The sequence below is a fragment of the Budorcas taxicolor genome, chromosome 7 (genome assembly GCF_023091745.1).
Source record: "Budorcas taxicolor isolate Tak-1 chromosome 7, Takin1.1, whole genome shotgun sequence".
Taxonomy (NCBI): domain Eukaryota; kingdom Metazoa; phylum Chordata; class Mammalia; order Artiodactyla; family Bovidae; genus Budorcas; species Budorcas taxicolor.
Window position 1 is genome coordinate 6,236,051 of NC_068916.1, and position 16,756 is coordinate 6,252,806.

Sequence of the window (16,756 nt, forward strand, 5' to 3'; positions counted from 1 at the left end):
TACCAGGCTCCGCTCCCTCTCCCACCCACTCCTTCTTGGCCACTCCCTGGACCCCTGCCCCGCCCCCCGGAGCCCCCGCCCCCGCAGTTGGTCCCTATTCGGCTTCAGGATCGCGGCCACACCCCCCGGGACTCTGACCCAGCCCAGATCTCTCCAGGGACCCGGGTCCCGCCCCCAGCCCACAGGTCAGGGAGCCCGACAGGCCCTGAGCACTCGCCCGGCCGCTGCCTGTGAGGAAGATGCCACCTCTGTGCCGCCGTCCGGGCCGCCAAGTCCTTCTCCTCCTACTGGCCCTGCTATTGCCCTCATCACCCCCGGCCTGCGCTCCCGCGCCCCCGGGCCCAGCCGCCGCCCTGCTCCAGGCTCTCGGATTGCCCGACGTGCCCCGGGGCGCCCCCAAATCCCGGCCCGTACCCCCTGTCATGTGGCGCCTGTTCCGCCGCCGGGACCACCAGGAGGCCAGGGCGGACCCGCGGAGGATGCCCCCGAGGGCGACCTTGCGGCCGTGCCACGTGGAGGAGCTGGGGGTCGCCGGAAACATCGTGCGCCACGTCCTGGACAGCGGTGAGTGGGGTCTGCGCTGGCGGCGTGGGTCTGGGAGGCCGAAGAGCCCTGAGGATCCCCACCCATCCCGTCCAGCCCGCAAGCAACCTGGGCTTTAGTACTCCATGCGGTCCTGCGCGTGGACACCTGTGGAGACAGGGGATGGGGGACAGCGAAGGGAGCGGTCCGAAAGCCAGGCTCTTCTACTCCCAGCCGGGCCCCCTGGCTTGCAGCTGAAGCCCTGCCCCCACTCCATCACAGCCCCTCTGCCGCTTCACACCACTTGATGCCTTCCTGCTGATGCCACTCCGCCCCAGCATCGGTTCCCCTGGCCCCAGGCGGGCTTTCGTTCATCCCCCACTTGCCGATCTCCCCCCATCCCCGCACGCGGTCCCCTGTCTGCCGAAGTCCCCAACCGCGGGTTGACCCCGACTGGGTAGGGCCTCTTCCTCGCAAGTGATGCCCTTCCCCCACCCCCTGGCGCTTCACACCACTTGACGCCTTCTAACAGACAGTGCGGCCCCACCTCCGGACGCTCACCTTTCTCTGCAGCCCCCAACCCAGAACCCCCTCGTGGGCCAGCCAGCACCGAGAGGGGACCCAGCGCCAGCCAAGCCCTCTCCCTTTCTTCCCAGGAGCGGCCGCCCGCTCCCCGGAACCCGCCTCAGCCGCAGGGCAGTGCCCTGAGTGGACCGTCGTCTTCGACCTGTCGGCCGTGGAACCAGCCGAGCGCCCGAGCCAGGCCCGCCTGGAGGTGCGCTTCGCGGCTGCGGAGGCGACAGCGGGGACGACTGGCGGCTGGGAACTGAGTGTGGCGCCGGCGGGAGCAGGCCTCGGGCGGGTGGGGCTCCGTCAGGTGGTGCCCACCCTGGGACAGCCGGTGCGTGCTGAGCTGCTGGGCTCCATCTGGGCCCGCAACGCCTCGGCGCCCCGCAGCCTCCGCCTGACGCTGGCGCTGCGTCACCGGACCCTCGCGGCCTGCGCGCGCCTGGCCGAGGCCTCGCTGCTGCTGGTGACCCTCGACCAGCGCCTGTGCCACTCCGTGGCCCGGCCTCGGCGTGAGGCCGAGCCGCTAGTGGGTGGTGGCTCCGGGGACTCGTGTCGCGCACGGCGGCTCTACGTGAGCTTCCGAGAGGTGGGCTGGCACCGCTGGGTCATCGCGCCTCGCGGCTTCCTGGCCAACTACTGCCAGGGCAAGTGCGCTCTGCCCGCGGTGCTGTCTGAAGCTGGCGGGGCTCCCGCGCTGAACCACGCGGTGCTGCGCACGCTCATGCACGCGGCCGCCCCCGGCGCCGCCGGCCTGCCCTGCTGCGTGCCCGCGCGCCTGTCGCCCATCTCCGTGCTCTTCTTCGATAACAGCGACAACGTGGTGCTGCGGCGCTACGAAGACATGGCGGTGGACGAGTGCGGCTGTCGCTGAGGGGCGGGCGGAGCGGGGGGGGGGGGGGGGCAGCAATAAACACTCCGTGGTCCGCGCAGCTGTCCCCACTGGTCTTGTTACGTGGCCCGGGGGGTGGGGGGCTGGCAGCCATTGACCATCACCGTTGACCACGAGGGTAATAGGTGGGGGTTCCCAACAGTGATGCCACGGGAGAAACCGTCCCAGAGGCCAACATCTAACATGCCTGAAACCTAGGAACCACCCGGCCCAGGCCCTTTTCAAGCCCTGTCTCAGCTTTGTCATCAAGGCTGCTCTGAACCCCACATCCTCAACTAGCCAGACCCCCCCACCTCCCCGGGCAAGTGCTCTGCCACACCCCCCTGCAGTTATCCAGCCTGTGTGAAAGCAAGAGATGTTTATTAAGATTTTATTGGTGACAAAAGAGCTTAAAACAAATTGACCAAAAACCAAAAGTTACATTGCCTTGGTACAGATGTTTTTCTAATTTGGGGAACTTATAGTGACTGCTGCTAAGGTGGAGAAAAAAAGCAAACAGCACAAAGCAGAGGCAAAGCATTCCCAGGAACAGAACGGGGTGGTGGGTGTGTCACCCACGGGACAGCACACGAGGGGTCACAGCAGAAACCTATCCAAACTATGCAGCTACCAAAAGAAGCGGGGGCCGAAGGCCCTGCGGCGAAGGTGATAAACAAGAGGCCTGCCAGAGGGGGCAGCCTGTGCCCCACCCTCCTGAGTGCCAGAGGAAGGGGGCCTGCGTCCCCTCTCTCCCGTGTGCCAGCTGGAGGCTGTGGGATAAGGCACACTGGGAGGGGGATGGTGGGGTCAGGGGCACCAGGGCCTGGACAGGCAGGGTTAGGGCTAGATGGTCCCCAACCAGGGCCAGCCAAGGAGGCTAATACCCCACCACGTGCGAAGAGCTGGGCGTCGGGGGGCCTCGGGCAGCAACAATAACTTCAAGTTGCAGTTCAGACCCAGGCAGAGGCCCCGTGTAACACCTGATGTGACGAATTCTTTCACGCCCTTTAGCACAAATTCAACTTATTTTGGAAATTTACTCCTGTCTCCCTCCCACAAATGACCCCACCTCATCAAAGCTGTGCCTCTGTGTAGAGCAGCTCCAAACTAGTGGGGCAGGTGGGGAACAAGGTGGAGGTGCGGGGGGCGTTCAGTGACTCCAACTGGCCTCAGGGATGGTGGGGGCCTCCCCGGGGACGGGGACGGGTCCTCCCGACTGCCGCCTTTCACCAAATCCTCAGGAAAGACCCTGGGGAAGCAGCAGCTGGCCAGGGAACAGCCACCTTCCAGCCTTCTGGCCTCATGGCCAGTCCTGCCTGAAGCCCCTCCTGTGGGGCCAAGTCCACAGTGCACGGGAGGCGCTCTGCTTCTTGGGAGTCCAGCAGAGCCTCGGAGCTGCCTGCCCGGCTCAGGACTGTGCTCCCTCACTGCCCTGATGCGCTGGGAGAAGCTGCTGGAAGCTAAAAACTGAAAACAATCCTCGTCCCATCGCAGGTGTTGATCTAATCTTGAGTTGTGTTGGCATGTTTAAACTTCGTTTCTGGAAGCTTCTCACATCTCCCAGGCCCACCACTAAGATTTGAGAGACAAACTCAGCAAAGTATATTTTTCAGTACTCCTTAGAAAGAATTTTTAAAAAACAAACAGAAAAACACAAACCACCATATTTTCTTGAAATGAAAACCCTCCTAGAACGCAGGCAGCATGAGCGCGGCGGTATCAGAGCCGGTGTGGACAGAACCCACACTCCGCGGGGCTCTCCCGGCACGGCCACCACTGCAAGCAGCCTGCTCAGCACAGAAACGCCAAGTTTTTTCCTGCTAAAACGTAGTCCCCTTTCAATAAAAGAGAAAAGGAAAGAAAGAACAGAGGAAAGGGCTACTCTGAGATGAGGGTCTTCCTCCCTCCGCCCTGGTCGCAGACCCAGGTGTGGATACGGCGGGCGAGCTGGGCTCCTCGCGAGCGGGGCTGGCGGGGCTCGCTGGCGGCGGTCCTCCGCGGCCGCCCCACCTCCCGCGCTCCCTTCCGGCTCCTTGCCGCCACGTGCCAGCAGTGGGCGCTCGCTCTGTCTCGGGCTCCTCTCTCCCTCGGGTGCTCCTCTCCCTCCTGTTGCTCACAGTGGTGCTTCAGTTTTAGCAGTGGAAAACAGGTATCCATTTATTTTTATTTTTTATTACCCAGAATAAGATGCTGATGGACTAAGCCACATAGCTTAGCTCTTCCGCTGCCACCTGTCAGGGAGAGAGGGAGGGCAAGAGGCTTTAGAACAGGTGGGAGCCAGGGCAGCTCGCAGACATGGCCTGGAAGGCTCCCCCATTCCAGTGGCCAGCTGGGAGCCCGGACCACTGACTTCCCACCCAGAGAGAAGGTGGCTGAGAGTCACGGCTGCTGGGCCTGTGCAATCAACAGCCCCGGCCCTGCTCCCAGCATCACCAGCTCCCGCAGCCCCTGGTCACTGGCGGGTGGGGCTGGCCCAAGGCCTTCTAACTCCACTCTGGCCTTGTTATGGGCAGACAACCAGGACACGGGGCCCTCGAGGGACCGAGACGCACACCCAGAGGCGCCGCAGGCACCTAGGGGCTGGGCCCTCTCCACCCTCGTGACCGGCCTTGTCAGGGTGAGGGGACCCTCTGCCTCCTGGCTGCCCACCAGAAGCAGCACTAAGACCCTCTGGAGAAGCCTGTGGCAGAGGAGCGCACATGCATCTCACATCCCCTGCAGCTGAGCAGAGGCACCGGGACCCAGAGTGACAGGCGACAGGGTGGGCGGGCCCCTGGAGGACTCGAGACCCACACCTCCTCCAGAGGCCAGCTTGCCTTCTAGTACTGGGACAGCCCCGTCACTCCACCGTGCTGGTACGCCCGCTCGCCCTGGTATGTGGAGTCTTGCGACAGCGCCACGTCGATCTGTGACTTAAACTCATCCCCAAGGTAACTGTCCTGCGAGACAAGGTTGGAGACAGCGGCACTGAGTCGAGGAAGGGCGTTCATCCTCCCGGCCGTGAGAACCTGCTCTGTGTCCAAGCCGCCACTAGCCCCAAGGAACCATCTGGAAACTTACCTCGAAGCCCAAGCGGCAGGAAACCCACACTGGTTACCTCACCACTGGAGATGTGCTACCCAGGACTGCGTGTGGAGTGTTCTAGACCCACAGTCCCAACGCGGAGGTCGTTAGGGGAGAGTGGCTCCCTGGGAGGCTCTGACCCCTGCGGGTGTGCGCTGCTTCACGCTCACGTGGCCAGGGCTCACCTGGGACAGCTCAGGCTGGGAGAGGCCGGGCTGGCTCATCTGGGAGGGCTGGCTCATGGAGATGTAGCCTTGGGTCAGGGCGCCCTGGGAGAAGGGCTGGGACGCCACATCCTGGCTGGCCTGGCTGTTGGGGAGGTTCGTCTGACTGGGCCCAGGAAGCCCAAAGCGGTTCTTCTGGCGCCCCCCACGACCAGTCTTGCCTTTTGGGGTGCCTCGGCCTGAAAGACAGCAGTCCAGGGTTCCCTGAAAGAGGTTCTGAGCCTCACAGACAAGCACGCCTGCTCGACCCTATGGTGTGACCCTAGCCCAGGCCAAACCAGCTTCCCACGGGATCCCACTCAGCGCTCACCTGCGGCTGGCCCGTTAGCTTGTCCAAAATACCCCGGTGGTGGCATGGGCGGCATGACCAGGTTGAAGGGAATGGGGATGTTCATGGCAGCCACGTGGCTGGGGCCGGCACTGATCATGCCGATCTGGTCGTGGGTCTGGAAGTACATGTTCGAGGGCCGGCCTGTAAGACACAACACGAACGGCAGGCATCACACTGCATCCAAGCGAGTCCACTGCCCGCTGCTCTGCCCACAGCGGGAACGTCTGTCTTGTCCTCTCACTGCTGTCTGTCCCAGCATTTCCTGGTGTGCTCTGACAGCAAAGTCACCTGATACAGAATCTCACAACACATCCTCCCCACCCCCAACAGCCTCCTGGGGCTGGTGTCTGGGAGTGAACTTTTTCTCCTGGGGGATTCTGGGAACCACCGGTCTATAGGGGATATGAAAAACGGAAACCATGCTGCATTTCTGATTTCTTTAAATAGCCCTTTTTACTGCAAACGTTATATTACATGGTACCACTGCCACCCTGCCACCCCTAAGAAAAAGCCTAAGCTTGATACACCAGTGGATCTCACTGAAGACAAAAGCCCCCAGGGCAACCTTTGGTCAAGGAAGATCCACGGGGGCCTCAGGGATGAAGGATGGACCCAGGACACCCTCAGCTACACAGGGACGCATCAGATATGGTGACAAGATCTGTTGTTATTTAAGAACACAACCCCCAGTCTGAGCCTAACGACCAGAAGAACACTGCGGCAGGGAAAGGGTCTCAACGATTTCCTATGGAAGAGGGGCAGCCGGGGTCCACCTGCCCTGGAGGGGAATGGCAAGCATGCGGGAGGCCAAAGGCAGCTGCGAGACGTGGGCAGGTGGCAGAGAGTACATGGGCGAGGCGCTGGCCCTCCAAGACAGCTGGCTCGGGGAAGGGTCCCAGGAGGCAGGGACCTGTGGAATGAACGGGGACCTGCGACAGACTGCCGCCTCAGGCCGGAGGAGTCCCAGGCAGCAGGGCCAGGCTCGGCCTTAGCACACAGTACACAGAAGCCTCACCCAGCTAGAGAGGTGGTGCGCCCAACCCTGAGGTCTGACAGACGGAGCTGAAGTTCAGGGAAAGCAGCAAAACCTGAGATGAGGCTGCAGGTGTGACCCTCCCAACGGAGGAGGGCAAAGGGCAGGCAGGGTGGGGTGAGGGCGTAGAAGCAAACTGACCGAGCTACAAGATTTGCTGAGACACCACTGCGTACACAGAGTTGTATTATTTTAAAAACATCTGTCATTTGAGAAATTGCCCAAGACCAATTATTTGATTTCAAACAAGCGAAGCTGAGAAAGAACTCTCACTGTCAGGCAGGTTTCTGTGGACAGAGGCATGAGAGGTCACTCAGGAGTGACAGGGCTGGAAGGTGTGGGCGTGGGAGCAGTCAACAAGTGCGGGGCCAGGCGGTCCCCCGCAGAGACTCACCCTGGCTGCTCCGGTCGTAGACCGACCCTGGGATGATGGCCTCCCGGGCATCATACATGGCTGTTGTCATGAAGCGGGCTCCCTGCAGAGGGTTTAGGTCAGTGAGGAATTTATCATGCTGACGGGAGGAGGAACTTTCCAAACACCTGGTGGCCTGGGAGGTGGCCAAGCTGCACACACAGATGACAACCCAGAGGCTGGCCACTTGTGCGCTCCGGGCTTCGTCCACCTTTCCACGCCTGACCCGGCCTTTGATGCCCAACAGCTCAGGCAGCACCCACTCCTTAAGCCCCAGAGCACCATGGGTTTACCAAGCTCCCAGCTGCTTGGGTCTGACTGCGAGCGGCTGGGTGCCACCTGTGACACAGTGTTCCACAAGCGCCAAGAAGAGAGAAGCCTCAGAGCACCCGAGACACCTGGCGTGGGGAGCTCTGCGGGGACAGGCTAGCACGCACCGCTCCTCTTCACACACTGACACTCTCAGCCCACCCCCAGCTCGTACTCGTCCCAAGTCCCACGTGCCGTCACTCGCGGCCACAGGCCCAGAACACCGGCCCGGGAGGAGGGGTTCCCAGCAGTCTCTCCCTGCCCGTGGCAGGCGCTCACCGGGTTGATGGTGTTGACCAGCTTCCTGGGCTTGCTGAACTGCATGAGGCTCTCCCGCAGGTTGTTCAGGGGTCCCTCCACCAGCACCTTCTGCTCCTTGTAGTAGTTCAGCAGGTGGTTCCACAACGGCTGCTTGGACAGGGCCTTCGGGTTGCCCACGATAATGACCCCATATCTGCAAGAGATAGGCACCAACAGTTTAGTCAAAGCTATGGCTTTCCAGTAGTCATGAATGGATGTGAGAACTGGACCATAAAGAAGGCTAAGCGCCGAAGGTTTGATGCTTTTGAACTGCGGTGTTGGAGAAGACTCTTAAAAGTCCCTTGGACTACAAGGAGATCAAAACAGTCAATCCTAAAGGAAATCGACCACGAATATTCATTGGAAGGACTGATGCTAAAGCTCCAATACTTGGGCTACCTGATGCAAAGAACTGACTCATTTGAAAAGACCCTGATGCTGGGAAAGATTGAAGGCAGGAGAAGGAGGGATGACAGAAGATGAGATGGTTGGATGGCATCACTGACTTGATGGACGTGAGTTTGAGCAAGCTCTGGGAGTTGGTGATGGACAGGGAAGCCTGGCGTGCTGCAGTCCATGGGGTCGCAAAAAGTCGGACATGACTGAGAGAATGAACTGAAAGTACAAGGTGCCCAGGCAGCTCCCCTGGCACCCTGCCCACCATGCCCCTGTCTTCTCAGCGCACAGGAGCATTGAGAGCCACCCTCAACCTCCCTGCCTAGACGCCTGGCCTGCCTATGCAGCGCCCTCTGGGAATGCTGGGGATGGTTGGGTAACTGCGAACTGGGGTAACTTTCACTGGAGCCCATCCTGTAAGCTGCCAACCCTGCACATGGGTTTATTTGAGGGCAGGTTTCTGTTGAGTCCAGATGTCAAAACATCTCTGTGGGAAAATGAACTCAGAGACGAGTCTCTTCATTTGCAGACGTGAGTCAGCCTCCTGGGCAACTAAGTCACACGTGGCAGGGGCAGACTCCACAGCTGCCTCAGGCATTCTGATGGGCTGGGCACTTGATGCCCAAGCCAAGCTTCTGGGGGAAAGCTTACATTCATCAGCTGTTTCGGGGCTCCCCCGCCTATGCTGGCTACCAAATGAAAAGCAAGGTGCCCTCAGTGGGGAGGGAACCAACATGTGAATGTGAGTCCCGCTTGCAGCTGGTACAAGAGTGGCTGCTGTCTGGTTTCATGTGGGGGTGACATATGGGGTCCACCTGATTCTCTGGGTCCCTTACTATTTCGAAAGTTATATTCCAGAGCTAAACAAGGCAACTGGACAGAAAGCCACCAGGACACAGAAACAAAGACCACTCACGGGTGAGAGGTCCTCTCCAGACTGCTGCTGGGAGCCCTCTGCTGCGGCACTGCTGAGGCCCCTCTACCACGCCCCGTGCCACAGCCCAAGGCGCGGCTGCGGTGTGAGAGCTGACAGGAAGAGAAGCAGGCCGGGAGCAGCTCTCAGGCCAACCCCTCCCAGCACTTTGGAAAGCCTCCTACGCACGAGGGGCCGCCCCTGCAAGACGCAGGTCTCCCTACCGTGCTCTGGTCAAGGCCACGTTGAGGCGCCTGGGGTCATTCAAAAATCCAATGCCTTGGTGCTCATTGGCCCGCACACAGGAGAGGATGATGAAGTCCTTCTCGCGGCCCTGGAACGCGTCCACACTGGCAATCTCCACCTCCTACAGGGGCAGTAAGCACGGTCAGCCAACAGGCTTCCTCCGAGGAGCCCTCAGCCCGCACAAAGTCCATCTAAATGCACCACCGAGCCCCACAGCTGAGCCTGGGGCCTGAAGCTGCCAGGCGGTGGAGGGCAGGGCCTGGGACGGGCCCGGCGGGGCAGGCGGGCACGCACCTGGTAGAGCTTGGTGTGCAGGGAGCCGCTGAACTGCATGTATTGCACCAGGTAGGAGCGCTGGCCCTCGTAGGGCGTGATGATGCCGATCTGGTCCGGCTTGGCACCCGCCTTCAGCAGCTTCGTGGTGATCTTCTCCACGTTGGCAGCCTCCGTCCTAAGAGAGTCAGGCTTTCACTTCCCAGGCTCCATCTCTGGGCTCCTGAGACCCCCCCCAGGACTAGAGGCTGTGGAAGGCTCAGGGGCAGCCTCGCCTCCAGTACAACCCTATGGAGGCCCTGCTTGGCACACCCGTGGCCGGGCAGCCCACCATTTACCAGCTGAGTCAGGAGGGACAGAAAAGACTCACACGGGGGCTCCTAAAGGATCTGCTCAACAGGAAATATACACTGAAAAGATGAGGCTGGACCTATGGTGCTGCTTTGAGAGTGTGAACAGAATGAGCGCAAGGGAAGCAAGGACAAGGTTCACCACCACAGTAAACGAGACCACAGGCGCGCAGTCACTGGGAGAGCTGTCACTGAAGCCAGCAGGCACCACAGACAAGTCTCTGCTTACCTGTTCAGGTAGGAGGTGCCTGAGCTGGCAATCTCCTCTTGGCCCTGGGTCACATAGAAGAACATTGGTTTATCCGGTTGGGGCCACTGAAAGTCAAACCCCTTCTTTACACGATCCGCTGGCATCGTGGAGGAGAAAAAAGAAAACATCCTGTTAGAGAAGCGAAGTGCGGCCGGTCTGGGTGCGCTGAGGTGGAGAGCAGAGTGGAGGCCACTCCATCCTGGGCAGAGGCACACGGCAGAGCAGGAAACGGCAGGCTCCAGCGACTGACCCAGGTCTGTGGGTCCCAGGGGAGGCCATCGGCGGGGGTCCTCTGAGCGAAACTCCCAGCAACACTTAGCACTATACCTGGTACAAAGCCGGCTTACTTGCGGAACAGATCTCACTGTTGGTGTTTTCTGCGGCCTATGTCTGCCCCAGGGTAAAGAAGATATTCTATCTCCTTTCAGAAGGTTTATGATGTACCTTAAGGGACTCACATGCACCCACACCTGGCTTTTAACAATGACACTGTTGACGCCCAACGTCCTGTTCCCAAACCAGGGCCTGTGGACAGGCGGGTCTGCTCTGGACTCTCCCAGGCCCTGTGCGCAGTGTCTCTGGGACTGCAGCTGGACAGTAGCTCGTGACATCCCCGAGTATGAGCTGCCACCGTCCTCAAGCTCTTTCATGCTCATCTTAACTGCTCAGTCCTCTGCAAGTCCCTACAATGCTGAAAATCAGTCTGTCCAATCAGACAGTCCACCCATTCTTTTGGGAATTTCTGACTGGAGTTACACCTAATCAGATTAACGAAGAAAACTGGAATTTCTGCACCAAAATAGACTACCACAGATGAAGGAAGAGCCTGAGCTGTGAGGACACACGGTATGATCCCTTTTATGTCAAGCTAATAATGAGGCAAAGACTCAATGTTTCAAGTGAGGGCAGTGGCTAGAGCAAGCTCGGCACTGGCAAACGTTTAATCACCTGCCAGGGACAAGGCAAGGGCTAGCCAGTGCCGGCTAATTTCCAGGCTGTAGATACGCCCACACCACTGATGTCGGCCACCCCGGGCCAGGGCGCCAGCACCATCCCAGACAGGGCTCACTGCCAGGCTGCAGGGTGCTGGGGAGGCGGCGTGCAGGTGCAGGTGCTGGTAACAGGCGTGGTCCCCTAATGAAAACTAAGCCTGGCACTTCTTTACACTCCTCAGAGTTTTTTAAAAAGTTACTTCGGGGGTGCCATGTCCCAGACACTGACGGTCCAGCAGTGAAGCATCGCCAGCAACCTCTATCCTGTGGAGCCGACGCCATGGAGAAGGTGGAGCGAGGCCAGCGGGAGTCTGTGCCAGTGCTGGTGGTGGCTTTCCCAACAAGCGCCGACTGCGCCCCAACAAGCTCCTCGTGACCTGGCCTTTCCTAGTCCTGCCTCCCACCAGACCAGCAGCACCCCGAGGGTCGGGACTGTATTGCACAGCAGCCGTGTGCCGTGGACAGGCACTCACACGTCCCGCCTCAGTCTCCTCATCCACAAAGTGGGCTACACAAAGCCGGCGTGATGGGCTGCTGGCATTAACAAGACTCTAAACCAGCAGTTCTCAAACGAATGGTGCGCTCAGCATCTCTTTACACTCTGAAAGTGGAGCAGTCCAAACAGCTATTATTTCTGTGCATTACAACTACCGATATTTATTGTATTTTAAAACCCCAAAATTTTAAATAATTAAAAAAATTCATTTAAAAATGACTATATTAACTTAAAAATATTTTTATGGAAAGTAATATTTCACTAAAATATATATTTAGTGAATTTTACCAACTCACTTCACTCTCCAGCTTATCGACTCCTGCTCCCAGTCTCCTGGGAGCCCTCACGGCATGTGAGGATGGTCAGGCCTCACAGATGCATGCGGTTGGAAAAGGGAAGCATGTTTGTTTTCAAGTATCTATTTGGCCGTGCTAGTTCTTGGCTGCAACACTTGAGGCCTCTCGTCGTGGCACAGGAACTCTCACTCGCACCGTGTGGGGCCTTAGTTCCCTGACCAAGGGCTGGCCCCGGGCCCCTGCACAGTCTCAGCCACTGGGCCACCAGCGGAGTCCCAGGAAGCATCTTTAAGACCTTTCCCGCTGCCATGGGATTATCTCAGTTCTACCTGGAAACCGGATGGGAGGCTGCCCTGTGGTCCAGGGACGATGGCCTTTCTGCACTGCCCTTACTTGCGTGGCCTCTGACCCCCAGTGACGTGGAAGCACCTTTGCTACCTGTTGGAATGGGAAGTGCTGCTCACCCTGTCAGGCAGGGCTTCCAAAGGCTGACACCCCTGACAAGTGTCACCACCACGATCTCATCAGAAAGTTTACTCAGCACCTGGAAAACACGGTAAGCTCACACTAGGGGACATGTGTTTTCCAAAACTCTCATTTTGATGTGAAGTCTCATATTTTATCACTGGTGATGAATACTGTGAGTTGTTTTCCTTGAAGCCACAGGCCAGGTTTGATCCCTTTGAAGAAAACGCCTGCTAACTGTCCAGTCTGTGTAACTAGCATGTGAGTCCTTCCTTCAAGCACCTCACACACCTGCCAAGTGTCTCGGGAGACGATCCTCTCCCACACAGGATCCCTAGGACGCGCCTCAGGGACCAGTAAACAGAGTACTCCTCACTTTGAACTCAGGACAGGGCCTGAGTGTGTGGGCCCTGAGTGTGTGTGGCCACAGGTGTGTGGTATGGCAATACACAGCAGCCTGGGCGCACCACAGGCATCAGCACAGCCTGAAGGCGCCCAACACCCCAGGGCCACCGCGGAAGAAGTCTGCTCTCGGGCATGCACAGGCCTTGAGAACCACCGACAGAGGAAGGAGTGGGGCAGGCGCTTGTCTCTGCTACCTCCTCTTCTGTGTGTGATGCACCAATGGAGGGAATCCTCACGGCTGACTCTGCGAATCTTACCGAGATGAGGACCCCCCACCCCCGGCCCATGCCGCAAGAATGGCCTGCACTCTAGAGCACGCATTGCCCCACTGCGCCTCTCGGAGAGGCCCCTACACACGCAGTCACCACGTAAGGCCACTTGAGAAGGAAGCGAGACCAGGCACTGTCCCCAGACACCGGCACTGGGCCAAGCTTACCTGCAGTAACGCCATTCTGGAGAGAGCCCTCGTAGAAGATGTTGGATGGGAAGGCGCTGAGCGCGGGGTGCATCCGGTACTGGACCTGGAGGCGGATGGGGCGGATGCCCAGCACCACCAGGCGCTCAAAGAGCGACTGCGACAGCCCGGCCTTGGCCGCCTTCTTGCACATCACCACAGGGCCCAGCTGACAGTGGTCACCCACGAGGATCAGCTGTGATAAGAGGCCCACATCACAGTTCAAACATGGATAGCCCACATTATCTATTCAGGGACTAAGAGGACTGGGGTCCATACAACCACCCAGCTACACTAACTCAAGTGGCAAGACACTGACCTGGAGTGGGAAAGCTGCCCACCATACATGTGGAACATGCTCTAAACCTTCACGAAGGCACTCTGTGCCACGCCCACCCTTGGCAGACCCCTCAAAGGCCTGCTATACACCCCTCTGTGCTCTGCCAGGGCAGGAACACAAGAGCCTAGGACACTAACGCAAACCTCCACACTAAGTGCCGCACAGAACGAGAGGGACGCACTCAAAGCGCCAAGTCAGGCCGTGGCGGACGCGCTGGGGCCCACCTGCTTGGCTCCAAGGACCACGGGCACCATGCACTCTGGCTCGGTGGCCTGCGTGCTTTCGTCGATTAAAATGGAGCGGAACTGCATCTTGGCGAGCCTCGGGTCTCCTGCGCCCACACACGTGCAGCAGATGACATCTGCGTTCTGGGGAAGAGAGTGCGCCAGGTCTCAGGGCACCTGCAGGTCCAGGCTCCCAGAGCCCAAAGGGCAGGCAGGACGGGACGCAGACGCCGCTCTGGTCCACACCCTTCCCGACAGCATCTACAGTCCAGGCTGTGGTGACCCTAAGCGCTTGCGAGTCACGCCTAAAAAGGGTGTGGTGCCTCGAGACAGCCTCTGAGGGGCAGTGCTGAGCCAGGGGAACCGTGGTCTCAGTCGGTTGTCACCTAGCGCGGGAGACGGTGCTCTGAACCTGCCCGAGGCTCCAGGCACAGACCAGGCTCCCAGAGTCCAGCAACAGGCAGGCTGGCAGGGAATGCAATCTACCTCAAACACTTGTGCTTTTCAGACAATAAGATGTCTCTGTGTGACCTCAGAGGAAGCACACGGAGGACAGCATCAGAGTTCTCTCCTCAAATGGAAAAGAACCCACTAATGGCGCTTCACATGGACTTAATGTATCCAAACAGGTCCTTTGGCCCAAGTGAACAAGAGAAACTCAAAGCGCTGCTCAGCCATGTCCCACTCTTTCCAATCCCACGGACTGTGGCCCGCCAGGCTCCTCTGTCCACGGGATTTCTCAGCCAAGAATACTGGAGTGGGTTGCCATTCTTTTCTCCAGGGGAATCTTCCCAACCCAGCGAACAAACCCGGGTCTCCTGCACTGCCAACAGATTCTTTACCGTCTGAGCCGCCAGGGAAGCCCAAGTGAACAAGAGAAGAAGACAAAAGCCCAAAGGCCCAGACCCGTTCCTGGGCAGCAGGGCAGGTGGGGAGCTCACCATGAGCAGCTCCCTCTCGGCAGTGCGCTTCAGGGCTCTGTAACGCTTCTCGTCCGCCGACGACAGCTCCCCGGTCTCATCCTTCAGCTGCTGCAGCTTCTGGAGCTCTGGCATGCTGCGAACACGGCGTGTGAGCAGGAGGCGGGTGCCGCCAGGGCCTGCCCCGAGGAGACGCGTCTCACTGTAAGGCCAGGGAGCCGACACCCACCTGTCCATGTTCCTGATCTGGTTGTGCAGGGCCAAGAAGGACACCGGGGAGTCTATGGCCTCGCGGCTCTTGGCGCAGAGCCGCACGACTTTCAGCCCGGTCTGGTGGATCTTCTCAGTCAGCTGATCCACGGCTATGTTGCTTGGAGCACAGACCAGCACGGGCCTTCAGCAAAATGTGAGCGAATGTCAGCGCTCGCCCAGAGAAGAGCCCAGAGCGAGACCACTGTTTGGATCACAGGTGGTAGGGGAGCCGACTCAAGCCCTAAGACTAAAGCCAGGAGTGACATGGTGCTGAAGGAGCAACAAGGTAGATGGTCTGGAACTTCCTGAGCTTCACACTGTGCACGCCACTCCCCACTAACTCCTGATTCCAGCGTCATCACCTCCTGACCACACCGTTAAGACTTTCCAAGCTCTGAGGTGCACACAGGCACAACACAAGTGAGGATGAACCTACCCTGTGCAAGCTTACTTGTTAACAACAGCCACAAAGGCCAGATCTACTACCAACGGCGTAGGAATCAGCACGCCAGGTACCCTGGGCCCCTCCACTTCCCCACCCGGGGCTGTACAGAGCCCTACCCGTTGCCTTGCCGAGCCAGGTGGTAGACGATGGTGGCTGAGGTCACGGTCTTCCCTGTGCCCGGTGGGCCCTGGATCAGACTCAGCGGTCTCTGCAGCACAGTCTTCACGGCGTAAACCTTCGGATACAAGTGGCCGTTAGGGGTGCAGACAAGGTGGAGGGCTGCTCGGCACGTACCCTGAGGTCTGGGACCCTCCTGCCCCTCGGACAGGTGAGAACCTGAGAGTGGTTGAGGTCGGGGAGCCCCTGTGCCGTGAAGCGCTTGGGCAGCTGGCACTTGATGATCACATCCTCCACCTCGTGGCCAAGCAGTTTATGGTAGATATAGCCCGACACGGAGGTCTCGTCCACGGCAAAGGTTTTCAGTGCACTCTGCATTCTGAAGGGGAAGCTCTGGGTCAGCAGCGGGCACATGGAGCTGCCAGGCAGCCTGGCTCCCCACAACACGGAGCAGTGGGGAAGCTGCAGGCACACTGAGGGCCAGGGCCTGCCAAGCAGATGCAGGCAAGTGGGGGCGGGGAAGGGGGCGGACATACCTGTCAAATGAGGTTGACTTCCACACGAAATCCACCTGGAAGTTATGAGTCACCTCCACAGGGGCACCCACACTGCTCCGAAGCTCAATAGCAATCTCATCACCATAATCTACACCGCCGAGTTAAGTCTCACCCTTCCTTGTCAAAGCCTTAGGAGGAGCCCTCACTCATGGAGGAGAAAGCCCCTCCTCCTCACCAGACACAGGAAACACAGCGAGGGACCCGTGTTCTCAATGGCAGGTTCCGGCCACTGCAGCCAGGGGCATCTTCCCCACGAGCCTAGGGTGGCACCCAGCAAGGAACACCCAAGCCCAGGGCCCAGGTTCCACAGAGCCCTCGGGCACACGGTTCAGAGCATCCTGGTTTCTGCCTAAGCAGCTCTGTATCAGCTAGCACAACTGAAGAGCCTGACGGCTGGAGACAAACCAGAGTCAACGGGGCTGCACACAGCCTTCCCTGCATCTGAGGCCCCTAGACCACTCTCCACGGTGACCCACACAGGTCTCCTGTACTCGGGATAAGCCCGTCGGAGACTGGGGCAGAGGGTGCCTGTGCCGGCCCTTAACACAAAGGATACTATCAGGGACCTTGATGACGTGGCCGATCCCTTTCCAGAGGGGCGCCAGGTCCCCTTTGTACCGCAGGCATATCTCATCCCCTTGCATGAGCCGCATGTCTTACAGAGAGAAGACAACAGGAAAACCGGCGTTTTCACACGCATCACAGACACCACCACCAACAGTTCAAATTCAGG

At 59.2% G+C, this 16,756-nt stretch overlaps 2 protein-coding genes across 3 annotated transcripts in view; one reads left to right on the top strand and one right to left on the bottom strand.

The window, feature by feature from the left end:
* Window positions 1–211: 211 nt before the first annotated feature.
* GDF1 (growth differentiation factor 1) lies at window positions 212–1,963 on the top strand. The gene is made up of 2 exons (XM_052643321.1): window positions 212–564; window positions 1,179–1,963. The coding sequence occupies exons 1-2, from the start codon at window positions 240–242 to the stop codon at window positions 1,961–1,963; spliced, it is 1,110 nt and encodes a 369-aa protein (XP_052499281.1). The 5' UTR covers window positions 212–239.
* Window positions 1,964–2,341: 378 nt separating this feature from the next.
* Window positions 2,342–16,756, bottom strand: part of UPF1 (UPF1 RNA helicase and ATPase) — a 33,378-nt gene continuing 18,963 nt past the window's right edge. For both annotated transcript variants that reach the window (XM_052642867.1, XM_052642866.1), the window contains exons 8-24: window positions 16,580–16,678; window positions 16,003–16,111; window positions 15,686–15,845; window positions 15,466–15,584; window positions 14,882–15,046; window positions 14,674–14,788; window positions 13,733–13,876; window positions 13,151–13,364; window positions 10,040–10,157; window positions 9,482–9,638; window positions 9,166–9,308; window positions 7,612–7,786; window positions 7,006–7,087; window positions 5,558–5,719; window positions 5,209–5,426; window positions 4,777–4,899; window positions 2,342–4,191 (exon numbers count right to left, since the gene is read on the bottom strand). In XM_052642867.1, the coding sequence (XP_052498827.1) occupies window positions 4,780–4,899; window positions 5,209–5,426; window positions 5,558–5,719; window positions 7,006–7,087; window positions 7,612–7,786; window positions 9,166–9,308; window positions 9,482–9,638; window positions 10,040–10,157; window positions 13,151–13,364; window positions 13,733–13,876; window positions 14,674–14,788; window positions 14,882–15,046; window positions 15,466–15,584; window positions 15,686–15,845; window positions 16,003–16,111; window positions 16,580–16,678 (2,300 nt within the window). In that variant the 3' untranslated portion in view covers window positions 2,342–4,191; window positions 4,777–4,779. The remainder of the gene's footprint in view (window positions 4,192–4,776; window positions 4,900–5,208; window positions 5,427–5,557; window positions 5,720–7,005; window positions 7,088–7,611; window positions 7,787–9,165; window positions 9,309–9,481; window positions 9,639–10,039; window positions 10,158–13,150; window positions 13,365–13,732; window positions 13,877–14,673; window positions 14,789–14,881; window positions 15,047–15,465; window positions 15,585–15,685; window positions 15,846–16,002; window positions 16,112–16,579; window positions 16,679–16,756) is intronic.